The 24,385-nt window shown below is 44.6% G+C and overlaps 2 protein-coding genes across 2 annotated transcripts in view; both read left to right on the top strand.

The window, feature by feature from the left end:
• Positions 1–24,379, top strand: part of cfap69 (cilia and flagella associated protein 69) — a 49,134-nt gene extending 24,755 nt beyond the window's left edge. Inside the window, exons 12-23 of the mRNA XM_075449090.1 lie at positions 6,316–6,547; positions 8,898–9,062; positions 9,145–9,260; positions 10,573–10,691; positions 12,207–12,288; positions 12,443–12,635; positions 19,398–19,535; positions 19,729–19,805; positions 22,078–22,275; positions 22,424–22,510; positions 22,626–22,691; positions 22,814–24,379. Coding sequence (XP_075305205.1) covers positions 6,316–6,547; positions 8,898–9,062; positions 9,145–9,260; positions 10,573–10,691; positions 12,207–12,288; positions 12,443–12,635; positions 19,398–19,535; positions 19,729–19,805; positions 22,078–22,275; positions 22,424–22,510; positions 22,626–22,691; positions 22,814–22,921 — 1,581 coding nt within the window. The 3' untranslated portion in view covers positions 22,922–24,379. The remainder of the gene's footprint in view (positions 1–6,315; positions 6,548–8,897; positions 9,063–9,144; positions 9,261–10,572; positions 10,692–12,206; positions 12,289–12,442; positions 12,636–19,397; positions 19,536–19,728; positions 19,806–22,077; positions 22,276–22,423; positions 22,511–22,625; positions 22,692–22,813) is intronic.
• Positions 16,323–19,277, top strand: LOC142367146 (E3 ubiquitin/ISG15 ligase TRIM25-like). Its single transcript, XM_075449092.1, has one exon. It carries the CDS (start codon positions 16,323–16,325, stop codon positions 17,994–17,996), a length of 1,674 nt encoding a protein of 557 aa, XP_075305207.1. The 3' UTR covers positions 17,997–19,277.
• Positions 24,380–24,385: the final 6 nt, after the last annotated feature.

Raw genomic sequence — 24,385 nt, 5'->3', positions numbered from 1 at the left:
CAGGTGAAACTACTAAATGACAAATGTGAGGACCTAGAGGGGCGATCGAGGCGAAACAACATCCGTTTGATTGGTGTCCCGGAGGGCGTGGAGGGCCCTCGACCGACCAACTTTATCGCACAGCTCCTTAAGGACATGTTGAAGTTGGATGAGATACCACTGCTTGACCGGGCTCACCGCACCCTCCGTGCGAAACCTAAAGCCGGAGAGGCGCCCCGTCCTTTCATCATCAGGATCCACTACTTCCATGTCCGTAATGATATTCTGCGGCGTGCGGGTGAGATGTCCCGTGCCTCCCCGCTTCTCTACGAGGGGAAAAAACTTTTCATCTTTCCTGACTACACTGCATCCGTCTCAAAGAAACGCGCTGCCTTTGCAGGGGTGAAGCGACAGCTCCACTCCTGCCCTGGTACTAAGTTTGGACTTCTTTTCCCGGCCGTCCTGAAGATAACTCTACCAGGCGGATCAACGCACACATTTGATGATCCGGACTCAGCCATGGACTTTGTCAATGCGAGTATTAAGAAGTCAGTTACCCCAGATGCTGTGGTCTAAGGTATAGCGCCACTTTCGTTTGATTTTTATTTCTATTTGGTTGTTAATTTGTATTACTTATATATTTTAATTCTCTGTCTTTTTATTTTATTTTATTGTATTTATTTATTTATTTTTATTATTATTATCGTTTTTTTTTTTTTTTTTTTTTTTTTTTTTTTTTTTCTTGTTTCTTTCTTCCTATTTTGGTATCATCAGTGATACAATACACAGTGTTTTCCTTTAGAATATTGTCGCTCTTTAGCGAATAGCCCAGTGGTATGTCACATATCTCTGACGGAGCTTTAGTTTAGGTTTAGCAGAGAGTTTAGGTAGAAGATGGGACTAGCGCGCGTCTCGTTTGGGGAGACGCTTATGCAAGGGGATGTGGGGTGTGTGGGAGGGGTCGTTCTCCTGTTCCTGGTTACTCGTTCCGTTCTGTTGTTATGTCATGTTTATGTCATTAGGTCACCTCACTTTAGTTTTTATATTGGCTATCTATTTGTCACTGAGTATATCTGTACACATATTTACCTCAAGATCGGTAGGTGCAATGGCTCAGAATAACCAGTTCTGTCAGTCTGGGAGGAGGTTAAAATTTATAAGTTGGAATTGTAGGGGTCTTAATCATCCAATTAAGCGTAGCAAAGTACTCCATCATCTTCAACACTTAGGAGGAGATGTTGTCTACCTTCAGGAGACGCATTTAAAGGTATCAGATCATGCCAAACTGCGAAGTAGGTGGGTTGGACAAACGTTTCATTCATCTTTCCAGGGTAAGGCCAGAGGTGTTGCAATACTGATTCGAAAGTCAATCGATTTCACTTGCTCTGATATAGTCTCTGACCCTAACGGAAGATATATAATTGTTACTGGCCAGTTATGTAATATTCCTGTTGCTCTCATTAATATTTATGGTCCTAATTGGGACAATGAGGCCTTTTTCCGATTGGTATTTTCTAAATTGACCAACATGCCCTCGTACCTCCCCATACTTGGTGGTGACTTTAACTGTTGGATCAACCCAGCTTTAGATCGTTCCTCCACTAGAAATGTAGTAACTTCGAAATCAGCCAAAGTCATTCAGTCCTTTATGGATGAATTTTCCATGTCAGATCCCTGGCGCCTTTTTAACCCCTCAGGGAGAGCTTATTCCTTTTTTTCCAATGTGCATCACACCTTTACACGAATTGACTACTTTCTGTTGGATAACAATCTCTTATCGTCAGCACATGCTTGCTCTTATGATGCTATTGTAATTTCGGATCATGCTCCTGTTATTTTGGAATTTCAATTTGAGGGCTACAATGTTGAGCGTCCCCCTTGGCGTCTGAACACACGGTTGCTGTCCAATGAAAATTTTGTGAGTTTTATCTCACAGCAAATAGATTATTTTCTATCGCTGAATAAGACTCCCGATGTCTCCATGTCTGTGATTTGGGAGGCTATGAAGGCCTATTTAAGGGGGGAAATTATTTCGTTTTCAAGCTATGAAAGCAAGCTTAGGAGGAAAAAGATGTCTGAAGTGAAGCAACAGATAGTCCAGCTTGACAATGCCTATGCTACTTCCCCATCACCTGATATATTTAAAGAACGGCTTTCATTGAAAGCAGAATATGATGTCCTCGCTTCTGCTCAGGTTGAAGACCTCCTGCTGAAATCCAGATCCACATACTATGAGCATGGGGATAAAGCAAGTCGACTACTTGCTCATTCTTTACGACAGGCAGCGTCCTCTCACCAAATCCCACAAATTAGAACTTCATCAGGTGTTACATCAGATCCTAAATTAATAAATGAACACTTCAGACAATTCTATACGTCTTTATATTCTTCTGAACATGCCACTGACTCTTATGCCCTCGACCACTTTTTTAGCTCTCTTAATATTCCTAGAGTAGATCCTGACTCTGTTAAAACTCTGGAAGAACCAATCACTATTGCTGAACTTAGACAAGCAGTTTTTTCCATGCAAGTGGGGAAATGTCCAGGTCCAGATGGATTTCCAATAGAATTTTATAGGAAATTTTTTGACAAGTTAGCCCCAATTTTAATCGACATGTTTAATGAATCTTTTTTGTTATCTAAACTCCCACCAACTCTCATGCAGGCTACAATCTCACTTATTTTAAAGAAAGATAAGGACCCCCTGCTAGCCACAAGTTATCGACCCATAAGTTTGTTATCTGTGGACCTAAAACTTCTGTCTAAACTCCTTGCCACGCGCCTTGAATCAGTTCTCCCTTCCATAATCTCTCCCGACCAGACAGGATTTATTCGTGGTAGATATTCCTTTTCTAATCTCAGGCGGCTTTTTAACATCCTATACAATCCCTCCTCGTCATGCACACCAGAAGTCTTAATTTCGCTGGATGCAGAGAAGGCTTTTGACCGGGTGGAGTGGGATTATCTTTTCTATACCCTACAGAAGTTTGGTTTTGGCAATAAGTTTATTTCCTGGGTGAGACTTTTATACTCTTCACCCACAGCGTCCATTAGAACCAATAACATCCTCTCTAAACTTTTTCCTCTCCACCGCTCCACCCGGCAGGGCTGTCCTTTAAGTCCCCTCCTGTTCGCTATTGCGATCGAACCTCTTGCTGTTGCCCTACGGTCTCACCCCCACATCAGAGGCATACTTAGGTATGGTGTTGTGCATACTGTCTCGCTTTATGCGGATGATCTTTTAGTGTACATTTCGGACCCCTCAATCTCAATCCCGACTATTTTAGATACATTTACCTCCTTTGGCCAGGTGTCTGGCTATAAACTTAATCTGACCAAAAGTGAGATTTTTCCTTTGAACCCGGCAGCAAAACGTTTCCCACTGCACAACTTTCCATTTAAAGTCGCCTCAGATAGTTTTGTATACTTAGGTGTTCGGGTCACAGCTCAATTTGAGGATTTATTTAAATCTAACATTCTCCCGTTGGTTGCTAAGATGCAAAATGACTTTGAGCGCTGGACTCTATTAAATTTATCCCTCGCAGCCCGGGTCAATTCTATCAAAATGAACACCCTCCCAAAGTTTTCCTATTTATTCCAATGTCTCCCCATCTTTCTCCCGCAGTCTTTTTTTTCCAAGATTGATAAACTGATAGCTGAATTTGTCTGGAACAAGAAGCCCCCGAGACTACGCAAATCCTTGCTTCAGAGACTAAAATCTCAGGGGGGTCTGGCATTGCCAAATTTTAGATTTTATTACTGGGCCTGTAACTTCAGAGCAATCCAGTTCTGGCTTCATTTTGAGGGCTCCACTTCTCCCCCAACATGGATAGTTATGGAATCCATGTCTGCCAAACCAGCTTCTTTGTCTGCACTTGTTCATGCTCCTGTAAGTCACCCCATTTCACCCTATTCAAAAAGTATAATAGTTAAATCTACTGTAAAGATATGGAGACAGTTTAGACGTTATTTCGGCCTTCAGGCTCCTTCTCGACTGGCCCCGCTGGCACCAAACCTGTTATTTCACCCTTCACTAATAGATGGAGCGTTCCCTTCCTGGCAGGCGCGGGGTATCAGAACAATCATGGACCTGTATAATGATGACATATTCTCATCTTTCCAGGAGCTTTCAGAGAAGTTTACTCTTTCTAAAAATAACTTTTTCAGATATCTACAGATCCGTAGTTTTGTTAGAAATGTTTACCCCAGCTTTCCTAATTTACCAGAACCTACTGGCCTAGACCCATTCTTGACCCCGCTGCCTGCTACGAGGGGCATGATCTCGGTGCTGTATAATCTCATTCACTCTTTAAACCCAGCCCCACTCCGTACTATTAGGACGCTATGGGAGAATGATTTACAATGTGAACTTGCGGATGATGTTTGGGATGAGTGTCTGCGGCGAGTCCATTCTTCCTCCATATCTGCTAGGCATGGGTTGCTACAGTGTAAGGTTCTTCATCGCTATCATTTTACTAAAGTCCGATTGTCTAAAATATATGGTGATGTTGATCCTATTTGTGATAGATGTCGCCAGCTCCCAGCCACCTATTTTCATATGCTTTGGGCGTGCCCTTCACTGAATACCTTTTGGTTGGAGATTTTTAATACTATCTCACAGATCACCTCAGTCTCTTTTACACCGTCTGCAGTCACTGCCCTATTTGGGGTCACCCTCATACCTGCTGTACCAAATTATAAGAAGAGCCTGGTAGCTTTTGTAACCCTCTTAGCTAGACGTCTTATTTTTATGAAATGGAAATCCAGGACCCCGCCAACTAGCCATGAATGGATAAAGGACATTCTTTACTTTATTAACATGGAGAAAATTCGTTGTACACTGAGGGGATCATCCGCTGCTTTCAGGAAAACATGGGGGGCATTTTTTGAGTATGCAAATAAGTTGACTTTTCCTAATATCCCAAACTGACAAACAACCTCTGTCCACGGTCTGATCTGTTTTAATGACATGCTTTGTACAGATACATGTGATACTTTAATGTGACTTTGATGACTTTAATGCCATTTGTATAACTGTCTAATTGTTCATTTAATATAGGTGACCTGCTTTGTTGTTGTTTTTTTTTGTTTGTTTGTTTGTTTGTTTTGTTTGTTGTTGTTTTTGTTTGGTTTATCATTTTGTTTGTTTGTTTATATATTTATATACAAGTGTCTTGTACATTGTCTGTCTCCATTTGAATGTGGTGATGATAATATTAATGAAAAACTCGACACTTGTTTTCCTGTAACTGTCATTTATGTGATGAAAATTCAATAAACAAAGTTTTGAAAAAAAAAAAGAAAACCACCGGGAGGTATCACCGGCAGAGACTGAAGCTGCTGGACACCTGGGTCTCCAGAAACGCACCATAGGTGCAGCCAACAACACAACACTTCATGTGTGATTTTCCTTTCGTAGCCATTGCGCTCCTATGCTCGATGGCGGATCTTCAACTAATGTAGAGGGTGGGGACTCGACAGGTATATGCAAATTCCCTTATTGTGACGTCACAATAAGGGAGCCATCCAAATGGCTCACAGCAGCATTTTTTACTTGACACCAAAGTCTTTCTACTGACCTACAGCAAATGGATGGAGGGGGGTTTTTTTCGCCCTTGTTTAAAGGAGACCAAATATGAACACAAAGACCTGCAAAAAGTGAGTTTTGCATAATATGTCCCCTTTAAGAAATGCAAAATTTTCTAGAGGAAGGCCCCACACTCTGCACTATTGCATATTCATAAAATGTATACATGTATCTACACAGATATATATATATATGTATGTATGTCAGGACCAGACAGAGGAGGACCACAAATGCGTCACGTTTTAAACAGTTTATTGGAGTTTCAGGGGAAAGGGAGTTGGGGCCGACTCTGGTATCGAACTCGGGTTGCTGGCTTGGCAGGCTGGTGTGCTATCCACTGTGCTCCAGGTGCCAGGTGTCCAGGTGCCTGTGTGTGAGAGTAATTGAAAGCACCAGTGCTTGTTACCAGGAGCCAGGGGAGAGACCATGACAATATATATCTGTACTGTGGAACAACTTCTGAGATGCGTGTCGCGAACGACCCGCTGAAATCTCACTCCAAGGTTTTTGGAAAAGTTGGCAACCCTGCCTCAGAGCTCTACCAGGACTGTTAAAAGCTCAGATAAATACGATGGGGCGAGGCCGCTAAGAGCTTTAAAAGCAAACATTAAAAGTTTAAAATCAGTTCTATAAAGGACAGGAAGCCAATGGAGGGAGTTAAGAACAGGAGTGATGTGCACACGTCTGTTGGTGTTGGTTAAAAGACGGGCAGCAGCGTTGCATAATGAGTCTCGCTGTTCTCCTTCCAGCTTTATAACGATGAACTGGTCATGCTGTTCCTGCTGGAGCTCGTGAAGCCGCCCGCCGCCCCGCCTGAGCACCGGTCGGGTTCGCATCACTGGTCCATCGTCCAGCAGGAGGAGCTCCAGCTGCAGGCGCTGGACACCCTCGCCAGCATTGCTCCGCTCATGCTGAACGACTACATGTCCAGTCAGGGGAACGCCTGTCTGCTGCTGCTGCTGGACTGGTGCGTCGGAACAGGTCAGCGAACAGAAAGACACTCAAACTCACACTCCTCTGCCTCTTAAAGCAATACTATGTAACATTTCTACCTTAAAATAACAGCTTGAAAAAAATTGTGCAGCTAGAATGAGTTTTAATATTACGATTGGCCTGTCTCCTATGCCCTTTGGGGGTCTGAGTTGGAAAAACTGCGCTATGTAACTTTGCTGGAGCGGCCCGGGAGCTGAGCGGAAGTACTTCGACTTGCTTTCTGGCACTCCTACCGCAAAAACAAATAGACCCCTCTCACGCTCCCAGGTACATTTGATTACTCTTACCTTCTCGGTCGACATAACTTGCACCTTCTGACTCCTCGCCGGTTCGTCAACAAACGTGAAACGTGAAAGCGAACGGATGTTGTATTTACGACAGTGTAACCGTACATTACCTCCAAGCCTGTAGGGGGAGCTCCATAATGGGCTTTTTGAGAAGTTACATTGTATTGCTTTAAAGGGATACAAGGTAGTTTAGCGGCAGTATAGCGATCTCTATTGGTCAACCTGAAATTCTACACTGTCGTAAAAATGCCCACCTTTGTATTATACACATCCACTAACTAAACATCGTGGCGAATGCTGCCGTTGTGTTATTTAGTCAGTGCAGTTAGGTCATCTGATTCACAAGTGTAGACTGCCCACGTAAGATACTATAATCAGAGATTTTCTGTAGAGAGAACTCAAGATAATATTTTATAATACTGTTGCTGGAGGAAGTGGCCGGGGACAGGGACGTCTGGGTTTCTCTGCTCAGGCTGCTGCCCCCGCGACCCGATCCCCGGACAAGTGGAAGATAATGGATGTATGGATGTATGGATGATCTTGAATGGGATTCTTCCCTCATCATGGTGTATTCGTGGAGTGATTCCTTTGTATTAGCAGACACTTACAAAAGTTACATCTTAGACAGATGCGCACAGGCACTACCAACATACACGCCGCAATAAACGTAGACTAGCTCTACACTATTCCGATTACACTCATAATCCGAACAAATTAATCCATTTTCATGTGTAGATAACAATTCTTGTTCGGATCAAAACGCTATTCTTATTCTAATCAGGTCAGTCCGTGTATTTCTGAAGCCAGGCTACGTCTCGAACTCAGGAGGAATTAGAGCACCGTCATCACCTGTCTCTTTACGATCTAAAACGCAGATCACTATGGTAGATGAACAAGATCACGCGTGGAGAAATTTCACAAAGATGGGAAGTGCCAACATCGAACGTTTCATATTCAGTCTGTGAAAGGCAGAATATGAAACGCTTGGTGTTGGCTCTTCAACGCAAGCGAACACATAGCCTACAACTACAGCTAGCATACAGTACCTAGCTAAGTGCCGTAAACACAAACGACTCTTCTCACGCATCACGACACTTCAGAAGCGGGTCGCTCCTGCAGAAGTTACACATGGGATTTTCAGCATACAGACCCCTGTTGGGAGCGAGACAGGCTTCATTCGCTTACCATTGACTTGTTTAACCTTTGGTAAACTCCTGAAGGCTATAATTTTAGGTGAAAATGCTACCTAGTGCCCCTTTAATGTGAAAGAAACTGTCAGAAGGGACGTGATGCCAGCTCGCACTGGAAAAAATCTAAATCTTACCAAGTATATTTGTCTCATTGAGTATCTCATTACACTTGATATAAGACACAACTGCCTAACGAGTACCATTTCAGACAGATATAGGGACTTGTTTTAATACAATACATCTTGAATATCTTGTTAAAGGGATAGTTCGCCTCTTTTGACATGAAGCTGTATGACATCCCATATTAGCAATATAATTTATGAACATTTTCTTACCCCCTGCTGCGTCCTGTGAGCCGAGTTCCAGCCTCGTTTTGGTGTTGATGAAGGTAGTTCCGGCTAGTTTGCTGGGGTCCCGAAAATAAAGCGTCTTGCTTCTCAAAACAATATGCGTTCAAAAGAGTAATACATTTGCATCACAAAATCGTCCCTACAGAAAAAGTCAGACCTCACAATGTCAAAAGAGGCGAACTGTCCCTGTAAGTGAAAAAGTCTTGAAAACATCTTGTTTTGAGTCACATTTCACATGAAGCAAGCTTTTATTTCATTTGAAGAGGTTTTTAAGCTAATTTCAAGATCACTTTTAACTCAAAAGTCCTAAATATCACATTTTATTACAAGAAATCTTGACAAGCCGATTTTCACTAGTTCCATTGGCAGATTTTTTTGCTTATTTCAAGCGAAAATGTCTTGTATTTGTTGTTTTTATTATTTTTGGAGGGGCATTTTTCCAGTGCTGCTTCTCATAGTAAATGAGTTGAATATTAGAAGGCCTTTCTCATCTGTTGCCCCTGTGTTTCAGATCCTTACTTCAGCCAGGGTCACAGCTTCCACGCCACTGGAGGAAGAGGCAGCAAAAAGGCTCAGATGCGGCATTGCATCAGATTGCTGAGATCTGTGACATCTGGAGGAGTCGAGGCTGTAAACCAGGACCTGTGTGATCAGGGAACCATCCACCAGCTCCTGGGTAACGTCAGTTTAAACTGAACACACATTTAGCTGTCGCCGGTTACAGATCCAGTACAGTGGGAGCTGTGGTGTTTTCTCAGGGATTTTGATCCGGATGGAAGCCAGTTCTGACGAGGAGGATGTAGTTGCCGTGGAGATAATGTCGGACATTCAGCTGATCCTTTCAGCGCTGTGCGAGACGGACACGCACAGAAAGGTAGAGCAGAAGTCTCTGGGAGACGAGCAGTTTGATTTGTTGATGAGTTGCTTTATAACTTGTGTCACACGCGTCTGCTCAGATTGAGGTACCTGACTTATCGCACTTACTCTAGCACTAGTTTTGCTCTTAGCTGTTTGGTTTTGGAAAGAAATGCACTTATGATTTCTTGTGACCTGAAGTTCTTTTGCCTACCGATGTTGAACGCACTTATTGTAAGTCGCTTTGGTTAAAAGCGTCTGCAAAATGACCGTAATGTAATGTAATGTAATGTAATTTCTCATATAAGAAGCAAGGCATCTTTATTTATACAGTGCATTTCATACCACAGGCAACTCAATGTGCTTGACATAAAGACAAGGCATTTAAAAGAAAAACAAGCAATTTAAAGAGAATAAAAAAAATAGAATGAAAATTAAAATGCAGTTAAAAGCAATCAAAGAAGAGGGGAAAAAGAAAAATATAAACTCAACTATAAGCACACTGAAAAAGTTGAAGAAGTATCGCACACAAAAGGCTTAAAGTCTGCCACTTGTGAAACATCAGGTTTTTATTTGGTGTTTTTTATATATTAGAAGACATACCATGAGTTTAAAGTCATCAGTAATGGTTGAGAATTTCAGTTTCATTGTTAATAAACCTAAGAAATTAGTCCCCTCAACTCTACAATGGTGTTAGCGTCCACCAGGAAAATTACAAACTCAATATCGTCCTTTTCCTGGACGAGGTTTCTTGGTTCCTTGTTGCCTTTTCGATAGGAGCCACCCCAGTCGTGCTCAGTCTGGCCCAGTTCACCTTCAGAGACCTCACCAAAGAACAGGTTCTCAGCCTCTTCCACCACAATAAGACGATGATATTTGGAATGGATCTGCAGGGATGAAGACACGCAGTTGAATTACTGACCCTCACTCTTATCTTTAGCTGTGAGCGCGGTGAAGAGTGGTTAAGATCCTGGAGTGGCTGAAATGACTGGCTCAGAGCTGCTCATCTGCATCTAAAGTAGCCAGCTGACGTGGCTCGGGTGGTTATGATTCCTCTGAACGATGTGCAAAGTTTTGGCCCCAAGTTAGATCCAGGACAAGCTGGAGAGATTATATCTCTTGCAGGCTTTGGAACCCCTCACCATCCTCATGGAGGAGCTGGGAGAAGGAGGTTAGCTGTGCTTACAATGCAACCAAGAGTTCGTTGAAAGGAGCCAGAGTGTGTGACGCCGCCAGCTTATTTTATATTACAATTTCTTATCTTAAAGTGTGTGAAAAAGAGAAAATAATTCGCTGTGCGTCTGTTTCTGCGACGTTCTGTAACGTTTCAGGAGCTGTTCGGATCAGAGGGAGTTGAAATGGCCGTTCACTTCCTGAGGAAAGGCGCCGGCAGGTTCTACAGCGGTCTGGGACACAACAAGCTCGTCCTCTCCACAGTCGACTGTGTGTGGTCAGTTTGACGAAAGGATTTATCTTGTTGGTTTTGTACATCATGCTAGAAACATCCAGCACCATTTGCAGGAGGTTGCAGAGGTACAATCTATCCCCACTTATTAATTTAAGTCAAAGTCAGGAAGTACAGGCTCTGAAATGCACAAAAGTCGACCAGATGTTTTAAAGGGATAGTTCGCCTCTTTTGACATGAAGCTGTATGACATCCCATACTAGGAACATCATTTATGAACATTTTCTTTCCCCCTGCTGCGTCCTGTGAGCTGAGTTCCAGCCTCGTTTTGGTGTTGATGAAAGTAGTTCCGGCTAGTTTGCTGGGGTTTAAAAAATAAAGCGTTTTGCTTCTCAAAACAATATGCGTTCAAAAGAGTAATACATTTGCATCACAAAATCATTCTCCAGGAAAAAGTCAGACCTCACAATCGCTTGGCCCTATTTTCTCTCCCTATGTATCACTGCCTGCTGTGCAGACCGAGCAGTCCCCTGCTTCCGAGCAGCAAACACCGTAACAGGCGCGACTGTCGGCAGGCGGCAGCAGGCAGTGATACGAAGGGAGAGAAAATAGGGCCAAGCGAAACGCTTTATTTTCGGGACCCCAGCCAAATAGCCGGACTACATGTGGATGAGAATCTTCTGATGGCGCCACGCACGCGTTTCCGGACCAGAGGAGACTGATCCTTCCAGGCTATTGCTCCCAGGCTTTGGAACGATCTTCCGCTCTCTCTGCGCTCGATGGAGTCTGTTGACGCCTTCAAAAGGCAACTTAAGACCTTTTTATTTGTTCAGGTTTTTTCTTAATTTTCTTAACTTTCTTAACTTTCTTAACTTTCTTAACTTTCTTAACTTACTTAATTTTCTTAATTTTCTTAATTGTCTTGGGCTGCTATGATTGTCACTGAGTTGCTTTGGCCTTTTTAAACTTATACTTTTATGTACTTCTTAAACTGTGTTTTTTCTATTGTACCTGTAAAGCGCTTTGTGACCCTGGTCTGTGAAAGGCGCTGTACAAATAAAAATTACTTACTAACTTACTTACTTACTTACCTTCATCAACGCCAAAACAAGGCTGGAACTCTGCTCACAGGACGCAGCAGGGGGTAAGAAAATGTTCATAAATGATATTGCTAATATGGGATGTCATACAGCTTCATGTCAAAAGAGGCGAACTATCCCTTTAATGTGAAGGAAAATGAACTTGTTAGGTCTGTCATGTGCTGATAGGGACACCACAGGATCGTCACAGATGTTGAAATGTTGAAGTAAGAAGCCTCTTCTGAAGATGTAATTGAGTAAAATATAGAGACATTTAAAAATATACACACAAAATATGCTTTTAATGTCTAAAATGCATAAAAACTTATACCCTCACTCCATTTTAACATCCCAGGTCTAATGTTTCACACTATCATGGTTTTTCAGTTGTGATCTTCTTAAAATGCTCGAGTTAGCTCATTGTAAACCACTCTGTGGGTCCTGAACAGTGAGGCAGTTCCTGTGCTCTTCATCCCATCAGGTCCTGTGTTGTGGGCTGCAACACCACAGAAGATTACTTTCTGGCAAGAGAAGGTGCATTTCTTCTGCTCAACTTTCTCAGTGTAAGTAGTTGTTTACTCGGGTCAAAGAGAGACCCGCACTTCCTGAAGTCGTATCCGACTGAAAGGAGAGCTGTCAGCTGCTCGGTGTAAAGAATTATAGTTGTGATCGCATTTACTGGAAATCCAAATGAAATAATTTGTCTCTCTTTGTTAGACGAGCCCCAGATGTGTGCACGGAATCGTGCTTTCCACCCTGCTGGATCTTTGTGACAACCCAAACACTCAGTTTTACATCCTGAGCTGGAGGGACGCCGCCGGTCAGACGGCTCCAAGACTCCTGCTGAAGCTGTGGAGGGAGCAGGAAAAGGATCTGGGTGTGAGCCGGAGCCCAGGCGGAGGGATTACAGGTAAGACTGCGTTTTTAAGTGCAAATCAAAGAGGGAATGATGAGACTGTGAGGAGGATTCTCCTGAATGAGACAGTACAAAGTATCGTGGAAAAATATTCCCTTGCTTTCTAATACCTCTGATGAGAAATGAAATATAGAGACCTCTGTCGTTTTTGCCGGCCGGCCACGTGTTTATTTTCTTCTGGCAGAAGGGTCAGTCCTCACTAGTCAGCGTTCATGGTGAAGAAAGACCCAGGACAATGGAAATCAGTTGCATTTATACAGAAAAAGGAAGGGTTTCATTCTTTCAGGTGTGTATTCTTCAACTGTCTCCTTGCCACACACCCCCCCCACCCCCCCCCCCCCCACCCCACCCCACCCCCACCCCCCGGGGACGGTCTCGCACTTTGGGGAGATGCAGAATCTGGAGACAATGGTCATTTAAATGATTATTGTCTATGTGTTAATCAAGAGACGAATGGTCTGCAGATATTGGATTTACAACAAGGTGTCATCTAAGAGACAAAAGGTTAGCAGACATCGAATTTACCATAACAAAAGTCCTGATCCAGCCTCGTTTCTTTATATTTTCCTTCCAAGCAGCCAGACTTCCTTTAATATTTTAAAGTGTTCTTGAGCAATAAATCTCCAGCTTCCTGAAGGTCTTTTTGAGTTTTTTCATTTGTTCCCAGCAGCCTGTCACAGAGACACATCATTTGTTCCCATTTCTTTAGAAAAACAGCAAAGATAACACAGTCTGACAGACAGAAAACAGGATTTCTGCAGCAACAAGGTGATTCACCTAAACCTTTAAATTTAGTTTGCAAGATGTTCAGTGCAAAAGTCCTGATCCAGTCCTCATTTCTTTCAACCTTTACTGTAATTAATTAACTTTTAAAGTGGTCCTGATCAATAGTTCTCCAGCTTTCTGAAGGTCTTTCAAAGTTTTTCTTTGGACATTTTCTGCTTTTTCACTAATTTTCAGTCCATAACAAACAACTTAGCAAAGAAGCCATTTTAAACTGGATCTTTAGGCACTTTGTTCCCAGCAGCCGGTCACAGAGACACATCATTTGTTCCCATTTCTTTAGCTGCATCTGTGAAAAACAGCAAAGATAACGAAAGTTACGTATGTAACTACGGTTCTATGAATCCTGGATGATCTAGGCGTGGTGCTGTCCAGGGGTACGACGGGCAGTACGTGAAACCTGAGGTTGCCCAAGGGGCAGTCGCTCAGGTGCCCGAAAGGTCTGTGCCTGTCGCTGAGCAGGCTGTGGGCGTGAGTACTGGGGCCTAGGGAGGCCCCTGGCCTGTGAGCGGGTGCTGCGCTGTGGGGCAGCTGGAGGGCCCCTAGGGTTGCCAGGAGGCGGCGCACTTCTGTGAAGCCCAGACAGTTGCTGTCGGGTCTTTCCAGCTTGGACCGTGCGCTCGAGAGCTTCCAGCGTCGCAGAACCAAACAGCTCCCCCGGTTCCACCGGAACACTGCGGAGGGTTCTTCTGCAGGCCTCCAAGAGAGGGGACTGCGCCAACCAGACCTGGCGGCGAGCCTGAACAAGAGTTGACATTACCCGCCCCAACTCCCTAGACATCAGTGCAAAGGCCTGTAGAGAGGCGTCAGTAACACTGGACAGAAGTGTCCAGCTCAGTCTCCTGCAGGGATGATGACAGGGCGAGCAGCAGGTGGGACATGGAATTACCTATGCGAGCCATGCGTGTCGCCGCATCATAGGCCCTCGACCAGCAAATCATCAGTAACCCGGCACTGGGGGCGAGGACACCTCGCCTCCTGTCTCAGAGCCTCATCGGGTGAGACGATCAGGGCGGCTATAGTGGGCTCAACCGCTGGCATGCGGTCCAGGTCAATCTCGGATGCGTCCTGCATGGCTGCTAGGGTCCGACCACCAGCTGTTGGATGAGTAGGGGCCCTAGGGTCCCTCCAGAATGTCTGCAACTCCCTCAGATACTCCTCTGATGGAGGCACGGTGAAGTCAGCGGGGGCTGGGGAGTGCCTAAAAAGGCACTGGCCGAAGCAGGCCGAGCCTGCGGTACATCCAGCTGCAGCCTGGCTAGAGCCGTACGAATGGCGGCTCCCATAGAGCAGTCCTCAATAACACCTGCAGCTAAGCTACGGGCTGGAGAACGGGAGCCCTCTGCAGAGGGACGGGAGGCTTCGTCTTCCGGGAGCACGTCCGACGCGTAGTCCTGAAACATAGTAGCCGAAGCTGCCATGGAAAGCGCATCCTCCTCCGACCCGAAGGAGACCGCTGGAGGAACAAGAGCACCTGGCTGGCTTGCCCCAGTCCCAGGTTGGAGGGCCAGGAGGAGGGACTTCATGCTGTCAAGCTCCGCTGTCAGCTGATCCACTCTGGAGGTAAGCCCGGACCCCCTAGCCCTCTTCCCGGAGGTGGGGCCTGCAGTCTCAGCAGGCCGACGCCGGGGTTGGCTAGACCGAACCGGGGCCAACCGCTGGTCAGGGGTCAACTGGGGAGACAAAGGAGGGCCCGACAGGCGCTCTACCTCGGCCAGCCTAGCCACTCTGACTGCATGAGGCAAGATACCACAGTTCATGCAGGACTCGTCTGAAAGACCCTGGAGAGGGGGGCAGAGAACGCCGCCTTCACCGATAAACAACTATAGGCTACCTGTGCTGGGAACGGGGAGTGCACACGCTGCCTTCACCAGGAGAGGGGCAGAACAGTAGAGCAGCAAACAGAAGTTGCAACAGAGAAAAAAACGGCACAACCGAGTTGGCCGCGAGTGAACATCAACATAGGCAGATTACAGATGCCGGAAGAGGGAGCGAACACACAGCCTTCACCAACAACGTAACTATAAGCAAAAAACTGTTACCTACTTACAGCTGTAAAGCACCGGGAGAAGGAGCGAACATGCTGCCTGCACCGACACTTGTAACAACCGGCAGTACACTTCATCAGCCGAGGAATAAACAAAGTTACAGACCTTTCGGCGGAGTTCATTGCGGTCTCTGAAGGGCGAGCAGCTCGCAGCTCCGACGGAACGACCTGCGCATGCGCGAGATGTATCATTCAGTGCTTGAAAGCACCGCCTCTGGCGGTCAGTAAGGATGAAATAGAATACAGTCTGACAGACAGAAAACAAGATTTCTGCAGCAACAAGGTGATTCCCAAAGAGCTGTTAGCTGAAAACTTGGCATCTCAGCATGGTGTGCAGTGTGTCCTTAAAACATTTGAGGAAACTGGACGAGTGGAGGACAAAAGAAGAAGTGTCAGGCCTAAAGAACTATCTCCAGCAGATGAACAGGATCTGAAAGTGATGTCCTTAAGAAAGAGGAAAAAATCCAGCAAAGACCTGACACAGGAGCTGAGAGATGCATCTGGACCTTCAGCTGATTCAATTCAATTCATTTTTATTTATATAGCGCCAAATACAACTGAGCGCCAAATACAGCTGATCCATCTGCTGTTGGCCCAAGCCTCATCAGAAATGGGCTCCTTCGAATGGTGGCTTCAACGCACTTCCTGCTCTCACACACAGCAGCTCCGCTCTGCCCACATGTTTCCTTGTTCCCTCCCCTTCAGATCTGCAGCTCATGATGGGTTTAACCAACACAGGTGAACCGACCGGTTCTGTTCTCTGCACTGACACATGATTTGCATATCAGAGCTGAGATAAGTTTCAGCTTTCAGGAAGTGAAACTCAGTCAGTTGCTGATCTGAGAGGAGAAATGGCTCAGAAAGGAGTTCAGCTGAACCGAGAAAGCTTCTCCTGTTCGATCTGCCTGGATCTGCTGAAGGATCCGGTGACTATTCCCTGTGGACACAGCTACTGCAGGAGCTGTATTAAAGCCCACTGGGATGGAGAGGATCAGAGGGGAATCCACAGCTGCCCTCAGTGCAGGCAGACATTCAAACCGAGGCCTGTCCCGGTGAAAAGCACCATGTTAGCTGATTTAGTGGAGCAGCTGAAGAAGACTGGACCTCCTGCTGATCACTGCTATGCTGGACCTGAAGATGTGGCCTGTGATGTCTGCTCTGGGAGAAAACTGAAAGCCACCAAGTCCTGTTTAATCTGTCTGGCCTCTTTCTGTGAGAAACACCTTCAGCCTCATTATGATTCAGCTCCATTCAGGAAACACAAGCTGGTGAAGCCCTCCAAGAAGCTCCAGGAGAACATCTGCTCTGTTCATGGTGAGGTGATGCAGATGTTCTGCCGTACTGATCAGAAGTCCATCTGTTATCTCTGCTCTGTGGAGGAACATAAAGTCCACGACACAGTGTCAGCTGCAGCAGAAAGGACTGAGAGGCAGAGAGAGCTGGAGGGGAGTCGGCAGCAGATCCAGCAGAGAATCCAGGACGCAGAGAAAGTTTCGGAGCTGCTTCAGCAGGAGGTGGAGGCCATCCATCGGTCTGCTGATAAAACAGTGGAGCACAGCCAGAAGATCTTCAATGAGCTGATCCGTCTCCTCCAGAAAAGAAGCTCTGATGTGAAGCAGCAGATCAGATCCCAGCAGGAAGCTGAAGGGAGTCGAGTCAAAGAGCTTCAGGAGAAGCTGGAGCAGGAGATCACTGAGCTGAAGAGGAAAGATGCTGAGCTGAAGCAGCTCTCACACACAGAGGATCACAGCCAGTTTCTGCACAGCTGCCCCTCAGTGGCAGCACTCAGGGGGTCTCCACACTCATCCAGCATCGATGTCCGTCCTCTGAGGCACTTTGAGGATGTGACAGCAGCTGTGTCAGAGCTCAGAGATATACTACAGGACATCCTGAGAGAGGAATGGACCAACATCTCACTGAGAGTCGCTGAAGTGGATGTTTTACTGCCACAACCAGAACCAGAACCAACGAGCAGAGCTGGATTCTTAAGATATTCATGTGAAATCACACTGGATCCAAACACAGCAAATACACTGCTGTTACTGTCAGAGGGGAAGAGAAAAGTGACATTAATGAATTATCCTCAGTTTTATTTTGATCATCCAGACAGATTCACTGGATGGTTTCAGGTCCTGAGCAGAGAGAGTCTGACTGGATGTTGTTACTGGGAGGTGGAGATGGGAGGAGGAGGAGTTGGTGTAGCAGTCGCATACAAGAACATCAGGAGAGCAGGAGGTGGGGATGATGGTATATTTGGATATAATGACAAATCTTGGGCATTATATTGTGGCCCAAACAGGTATTCATTTAGGTACAACAACATGGAAACCTCCATCTCAGGTCCTCGGGCCTCCAGAGTGGGAGTGTACCTGGACCACAGAGCAGGTATTCTGTCCTTCTACAGCGTCTCTGGAACCATGACTCTCCTCCACAGAGTCCAGACCACATTCACTCAGCCGCTCTGTGCTGGGATCAGGCTTTATTCTTCTTCTGGATCCTCAGCAGAGTTGTGTAAAGTGAAATAAATGTATTTAGTCAGCTTGTTGCTGACAGCTGGTTGCTGTGATGTCTCTGCTGTTCTGCTGTTTATTTGCTGCCGTTTCCTGTGTCTGTGCAGCCATGGAGGATATCACTGCTGATGAGGAGTTTGATTCACAGAAATATATCTCCACATGAAAATCTAAACTTCTCTGAGCTCTAAATATCAGTCGGATCCTGGTGTTGGTGTGTCTGTATGTTGTTGTTTCTCTTCCACTTCATGGAGCCCAACACAGGAATCAGCAGACCTTTCCTTTAGTTTGTTTCAGAGATCAAATGTTGTTGCTGTTTTCTGAACCGACCAACAGATGAGGAAGTCTGTTCTGAGGTGTTCAGAAACTGTCATTTCCAGGAGCAGAAGGAATCAGAGATCCTTCATCAGCTTTAATGTGAGAACCAGTGAAGATTTCCACAGCAAACACGACTCTGAAGGAAGGAACAAAGTGTTTTCTTTTGTCTTCATTTCAGAGTTTCTGTGAAATCTGATGGAGAAAATGTCAAATTGATATGAGGGTCTAAGGCTACGTGCCCACGACAACGGTAACGACAGATAAACGCAGAACATGTCGACAGATGTGCCTATCTTGCACACGGCGACGGCGTTTTTAGGAGTTCAAAACGGAGAAAACGCAAACGCCCTCCAGAGTGGAGATCTTGAAAACGATCCAACCTCTCGTCGCCGTAGGAACAGTTCAAAACGCAGAAGTGCGTTTTTTGCACACGTTAAGTGGGTAGTTCTCCATGAACGACTCACATATCTCACTATATTTATTTTGGACACTCTCCCAATCCACATTATCCACTGCCTTCCTGGCTTTGTAGTTCAGTGTCATGTTCAGGAGCAACTGGACCTCATCATCTGTCCAAACAAAGTTTGAAGGCGTACTGTTGTTGCTGCTGACGCGGAGGAAGTAGCCACAAAACAGGCATTTCTCATATTTATTAATATATATAACTCATATAACAATACCAAAGGTATTGTTGCTACTGCCACCTACGTCCGGGGCGTGCATACTACATCGGCAAACTGCGATTTTAATACATTTTCCCTGTTCCCATGGATAGACAGATATCCACCCCAAGACGCTCATGAGAACGCAGATAAATTGTGGAGGAAAAAAACGGACATCTGCGTTTATGCTTCAGAGCGTTGTCGTGGGCATGTAGCCTAACTGAGGCAGTTTTCCTGTAACAGCACAAAGTCCAGAGTTCATGTTCAGAGCAGGAAATATTTGTCCTTTTGACTTCCTTCAATAAAACAGCTTCATCACAGAGAAACGAGTCCAGTTTTCTTTGAATGTGTCCAACAAAGAGTTTTCTTTGCCTTTCTTCTTTCATACAACATACTGAATATTACGTTTGGCATCTTTTTTTGTTTTATCTGTAAGATCCCCAGAGGCCCATCCTCAGTCGTTTCCAGCAGGACGACAGCAGTTTGTCATTTCCTGCAAACATGCCAAGTGCAGCGGTGACGGAAATATCAGAGAACCAGCGGGCAAAGATCTACTCCATCCTCTGCTGTCTGGGTAAGAGTGACTGAAGAACTGTTTTCATTTGAACATCCGTGCAGTTCAACTTCAGCCCAGGCATTAAATAATCAGAACGATGTACAACTGAATGTTATTTCACATGTTTTCTGGAAATGTAGCCTCTTATTTATTCTGTTATCATCACACTGCTGAGACTCATCTGATTCATGACTCGCTTACATACCGTCAGGTTTTCAGGAGCTTCCTGGACTGTCAACAGAAGATTATGTGACTCTCTGCATTGTCAAGAGATATCTGGACTTCAAGGTAACAATGATCGACAAGGATGAAGATCCTTGTTTTCAGAAAATTTCGGATACATATGGATTGGAAAAAATCGGATTTCTTTAGGTATCTTCAAATCAGGTCTTATTTTAATGATGAGATAAAACCAACAGAGGGATACGAGCCCAACTTAAAGGGATAGTTCGCCTCTTTTGACATGAAGCTGTGTGACATCCCATATTAGCAACATCATTTATGAACATTTTCTTACCCCCTGCTGCGTCCTGTGAGCAGAGTTCCAGCCTCGTTTTGGTGTTGACGAAGGTAGTCCGGCTAGTTTGCTAGGGCTAGAAAAATAAAACGTCTTGCTTCTCAAAACAATATGCGTTCAAAAGAGTAATACATTTGCATCACAGAATCGTTGTCGATGGAAAAAGTCAGACCTCACATCGCTTGGCGCTATTTTTGCCTCCCTTGATATCAATGCGTCAAGCCACCTAGCGACAGCCGACCCTGTTACGGTGTTTGCTGCTCGGAAGCAGGGGAGTACTCGGTCTGCTCTTCGGTCTGCACAGTTTACATTGGACGCATTGATATCAAAGGAGGCAAAAATAGCGCCAAGCGATGTCAGGTCTGACTTTTTCCATCGAGAACGATTTTGTGATGCAAATGTATTACTCTTTTGACCGCATTCTGTTTTGAGGGGGGGGCTGGTCCCTTGCAGTATCCCATCGCCATAAACTAGCTACTTAAAGAACAAAGAAATTGTTTTATTAATACCAAAATCACAAATCTTCACTTTTACACTAAATTCTGCTATATTTTAAAATAAATTGTTGTAGGTATGCAAAGTCTTATGCAAAGTGTTGTTGTAAGTGTTTGTGGCAGATTTTGATGCTTGATGACTGATACTGGGGGCTCCCATTTAAAGCCCAGCCATTTTCACAGCCATGATGGATGACAGAGTTCCATTCAGAAACAAAGTGTTCCTGGTCTTGGTTTTATTGAGCCCCACCATGGAAAAAACCCTCTCTGCATCAGCATTTCAGTGTGGCAGAACTAATACCAGTTTGGCAATTGTAGATAGCCTTGGGAATCTGCTCATACCAGTCACCTTTGGGAAAAAATTAACCACGGAAGCCTAATTACACTCCTACATATTTTTCATTTTTCATTAAAGGCGGGGTAGGGGATTTTTTTCTGGAACATTTTTTTACATATTGCTTGAAATACTCGTCAAACCCCCATTGCAACCAATTAATTAAAAGTTTTGACACAAATGTGAAAAGTTTTAGTGGCCTCTAGAACGTACAATCTAGGAAAAACAGTATCCAATCATTGTGAACGGTCCGTTCACAATGATTGGATACTGATGCCGTCTATCAAACTGTAATCTGTTCCTCCCCAGCAACTAGAAATTCTGTTTTCTGATTGGCTGAGAAATTCTATTTTGTGATTTGCCGATGGGTTGCTAAATCAAGACAGCTGTACCAGAGCTATTCTGAGCTGTACGAGCGCACAGTAACCTGCCATTGACTCATTTATAGTATAGGCCATTAGAATTTCTGTGCGACGAAGTTGATCATTTCTCAGCGTGAGAAATGGCATGTGTGGCGTGTGAGCGTGTGAACTTGTTGAAATGCATGTGTCTCACGCTCATTGCGTGAAACTTGAGAGCCCTGAAAAGTTGATTTGTCAGCGGCCATTTTAACATTGCAGAGCTACAAATATTAATTTGACTCGCTGAAAGGCAGCTCGTGTGTTGATTCAAGTAGCAAAAACAAGTCAAATAAGATCAAATGCAGAGCCGAAACATTCCTGGTTGCAGATTTAAACTTTGCAAAAGGTTCGATGGACACATTCTGACACTAACCAGGTTCACACTGGTTGTTAAAATGTGTTTAAAGTCAGGATGAGTCTAATCACGTGGAAGTCTCCCTGTTTTTGTGACCGTGCGTCCCCTAAAACATGAAAAAAAATGCACCAGTAAGGGGTCAGATCAATACCAGCTGTCTGTGGGCGAGCTGCAGACAAGATAAATGTAAGTATTCAAGAATAAAACCTCAGGTTAGGTATCGCTCTCAACCGTTAATGCGCTTCATTCAGGTCATTTGTGTCCACATTTACATTTGGATCGTAGGACAGAGCTCAGTCGAGCTTGCTGCTCCTCCTAAAACCGGCTGAGCTGTAAACACATGCTTTAAAAAGGCGCTGTTGCACCATATCTCTGCGGTTTTTGACCAAAGCATGTCTCAGAGATCTTTTAAAAACTCTGGAAATGTTAAAGAGTGAGGTGTCCCTTCTGGTGCTGCAGGTTGGTGAGGTGTGGGATGAGATCTGCAGGGAACTGAGCTTGGATGGGGTGAGGCCAACCAGCCCTGACGACGAGGCTATGAGCACCATCTGTAAGATTTCAGAGGACAAGGCAAAGAGGATAATGGCTGAACAGAACAGCATCCTGGAGCAGCAGCAGAAGGAGGACGGCACTGAGGAGCAGCTCATGTACACAGAGGTGCTGAGAGTCAGCTCTCTCCAGTATAAAGAACCTCACAAAGTTTGATTTGAGCATCAAATGCAGCCTTTTTTTAAAATTAAAATCAAAAAGATGGATGTGGTGTTTTTAAGTCACATTTGTGTATTTTTGTGTCTTTTTGTCACAGATGAAGTCTCACAGGAAGCAACAGGAGCTCACAGCCAAGTTCTGGGACAAATACGTTTCCAGGACTTCGAACTACGAGATCCTCAAGGTTTCATCTCTCTTTAGATATTCTTAGACTGAACCCGAATCCTAAGGATCAATCCGCTCAGTCTGTGCTGTTATAATAAGACATAACGACTGTAATTCTGTCATTTTCAACACAGGAAGAAAAAGCTCAGAGGGGGAAATACGTCGACTCAACCAGATCCAAACTGAAGCGTCCCGCAGAGGTCTCCACTGATAGTTTTTATCTGATTTCATGTGAAACGCGTGTGTTGTTCATCACTGAGGAGTTCATCTCAGTGCTTAGAATTTAGACCTTAGCGGAGCCGTGTTTTGCTCTGTGTTTCAGCGTTTCATCGGGCACATCGTGGCAGTGGAGAGCACAGGTGTTCAGGGTCCTGAAGGGGTGAAGGTGACGCTGGCCAGAGCTCCGATCAGGGCTGAAACAGCAACATGAACTTTAGCTTAAGTTAGCTTAGCTTATCTTAGGTTAGTTTAGCTGATCTTAGGTTATCTTAGGTCAGCTCATCTTATTGTAGCTTAGGTTAGTTTATCTTAGGTTAGCTTAGCTTATTTTAGGTTAGTTTAGCTTTGCTTATTTTAGGCTAGCTTAGCTTATCTTAGGTTAGCTTAGCTTATCTTAGGGTAGTTTAGCTTGTCTTAGGTTAGTTTAGCTTATCTTAGGTTAGCTTAGCTTATTTTAGCTTAGCTTATCTTAGGTTAGTTTAGTTTATCTTATTTTAGCTTTGGTCAGCTTATCTTAGTTTAGTTTAGGTTAGCTTATCTTAGCTTAGCTTAGCTTATTTTAGCTTAGCTTATTTTAGCTTCAGTTTGACACCTTTAAGTGATCATCGCTCCTCTTTATGTTTATAATTGTACTGGACATCCAAAAACAGACTGAACTTTAGAGCACATTGTTTCCTCTCACTGTAAATGTTGAGTAAACTGGCTGAAAATACAGACACGACGTCACTCGATGTGCACAATCAGAAGCTTGTTGTCTGGTCCTCATCCCTGAAACAAGCACACAGAGAGCTTCCATCACATCAGAGGTCATGACGCTGTCTCACTTTCATTTTCTGGAGAATAACTCAAACTCTGACGAGCTTTCTTTATACCTGAACATAATTCATGAGCTGATGCTAAACGCCGTCTTCACCCAATGGTACGGTGGCCCTGAGGAACAAAACACATCACCTATTTTTTTACAGAAAGGCAAGGACAACAGTTCTTGCTTGCTGTTTATGGTCTGTTCCGTTCACGTAAATCCCCTTCAGCTAACCCGTGATCTCATTTCCCACTTTGCACACTTGAGGCCTCCATTCACCTCCACTGTTCCACCAGAGCGGCGAGCAGAGGCGGCCATTTTAAACTGACTTCAGCTGAATAAGACGTGTGACACAGATGCATAATTTAACCATTATTTAGCTGTAGCCTTAAAGGGATAGTTTGCCTCTGTTGGCATGAAGCTGTATGACATCCCATATTAGCAACATCATTATTGAACATTTTCTTACCCCCTGCTGCGTCCTGTGAGCCTGGGGCCACAAAAATAAAGCGTCTTGCTTCTCAAAACAATATGCATTCAAAAGAGTAATACATTTGCATCACAAAATCGTTCTCCAGGAAAAAGTCAGACCTCACAATCGCTTGGCATTATTTTTCTCTCCCTTCATATCAATGCGTTCAGCCACCTGCCGACAGCCACACCCGTTAAGGTGTTTACTGCTCAGAAGCAGGGGACTGCTCGGTCTGCACTTCGGTCTGCACGGTTTACACAGCACGCATGCTCACATGCTTTTATTTTGTAAAAGTCTGCTGCTCACAGGCTTTTATTTTGTAAAAGTCTGTTGCTGTCTGCTGTGGAACCGGAAAAGAAAGTAATCGGCGGATCCACCAAACACGGAGAAGGGTACGGAAC

The sequence above is a fragment of the Odontesthes bonariensis genome, chromosome 18 (genome assembly GCF_027942865.1).
Source record: "Odontesthes bonariensis isolate fOdoBon6 chromosome 18, fOdoBon6.hap1, whole genome shotgun sequence".
NCBI classification, from domain to species: domain Eukaryota; kingdom Metazoa; phylum Chordata; class Actinopteri; order Atheriniformes; family Atherinopsidae; genus Odontesthes; species Odontesthes bonariensis.
This window is presented reverse-complemented; position numbering and strand designations above follow the sequence as displayed.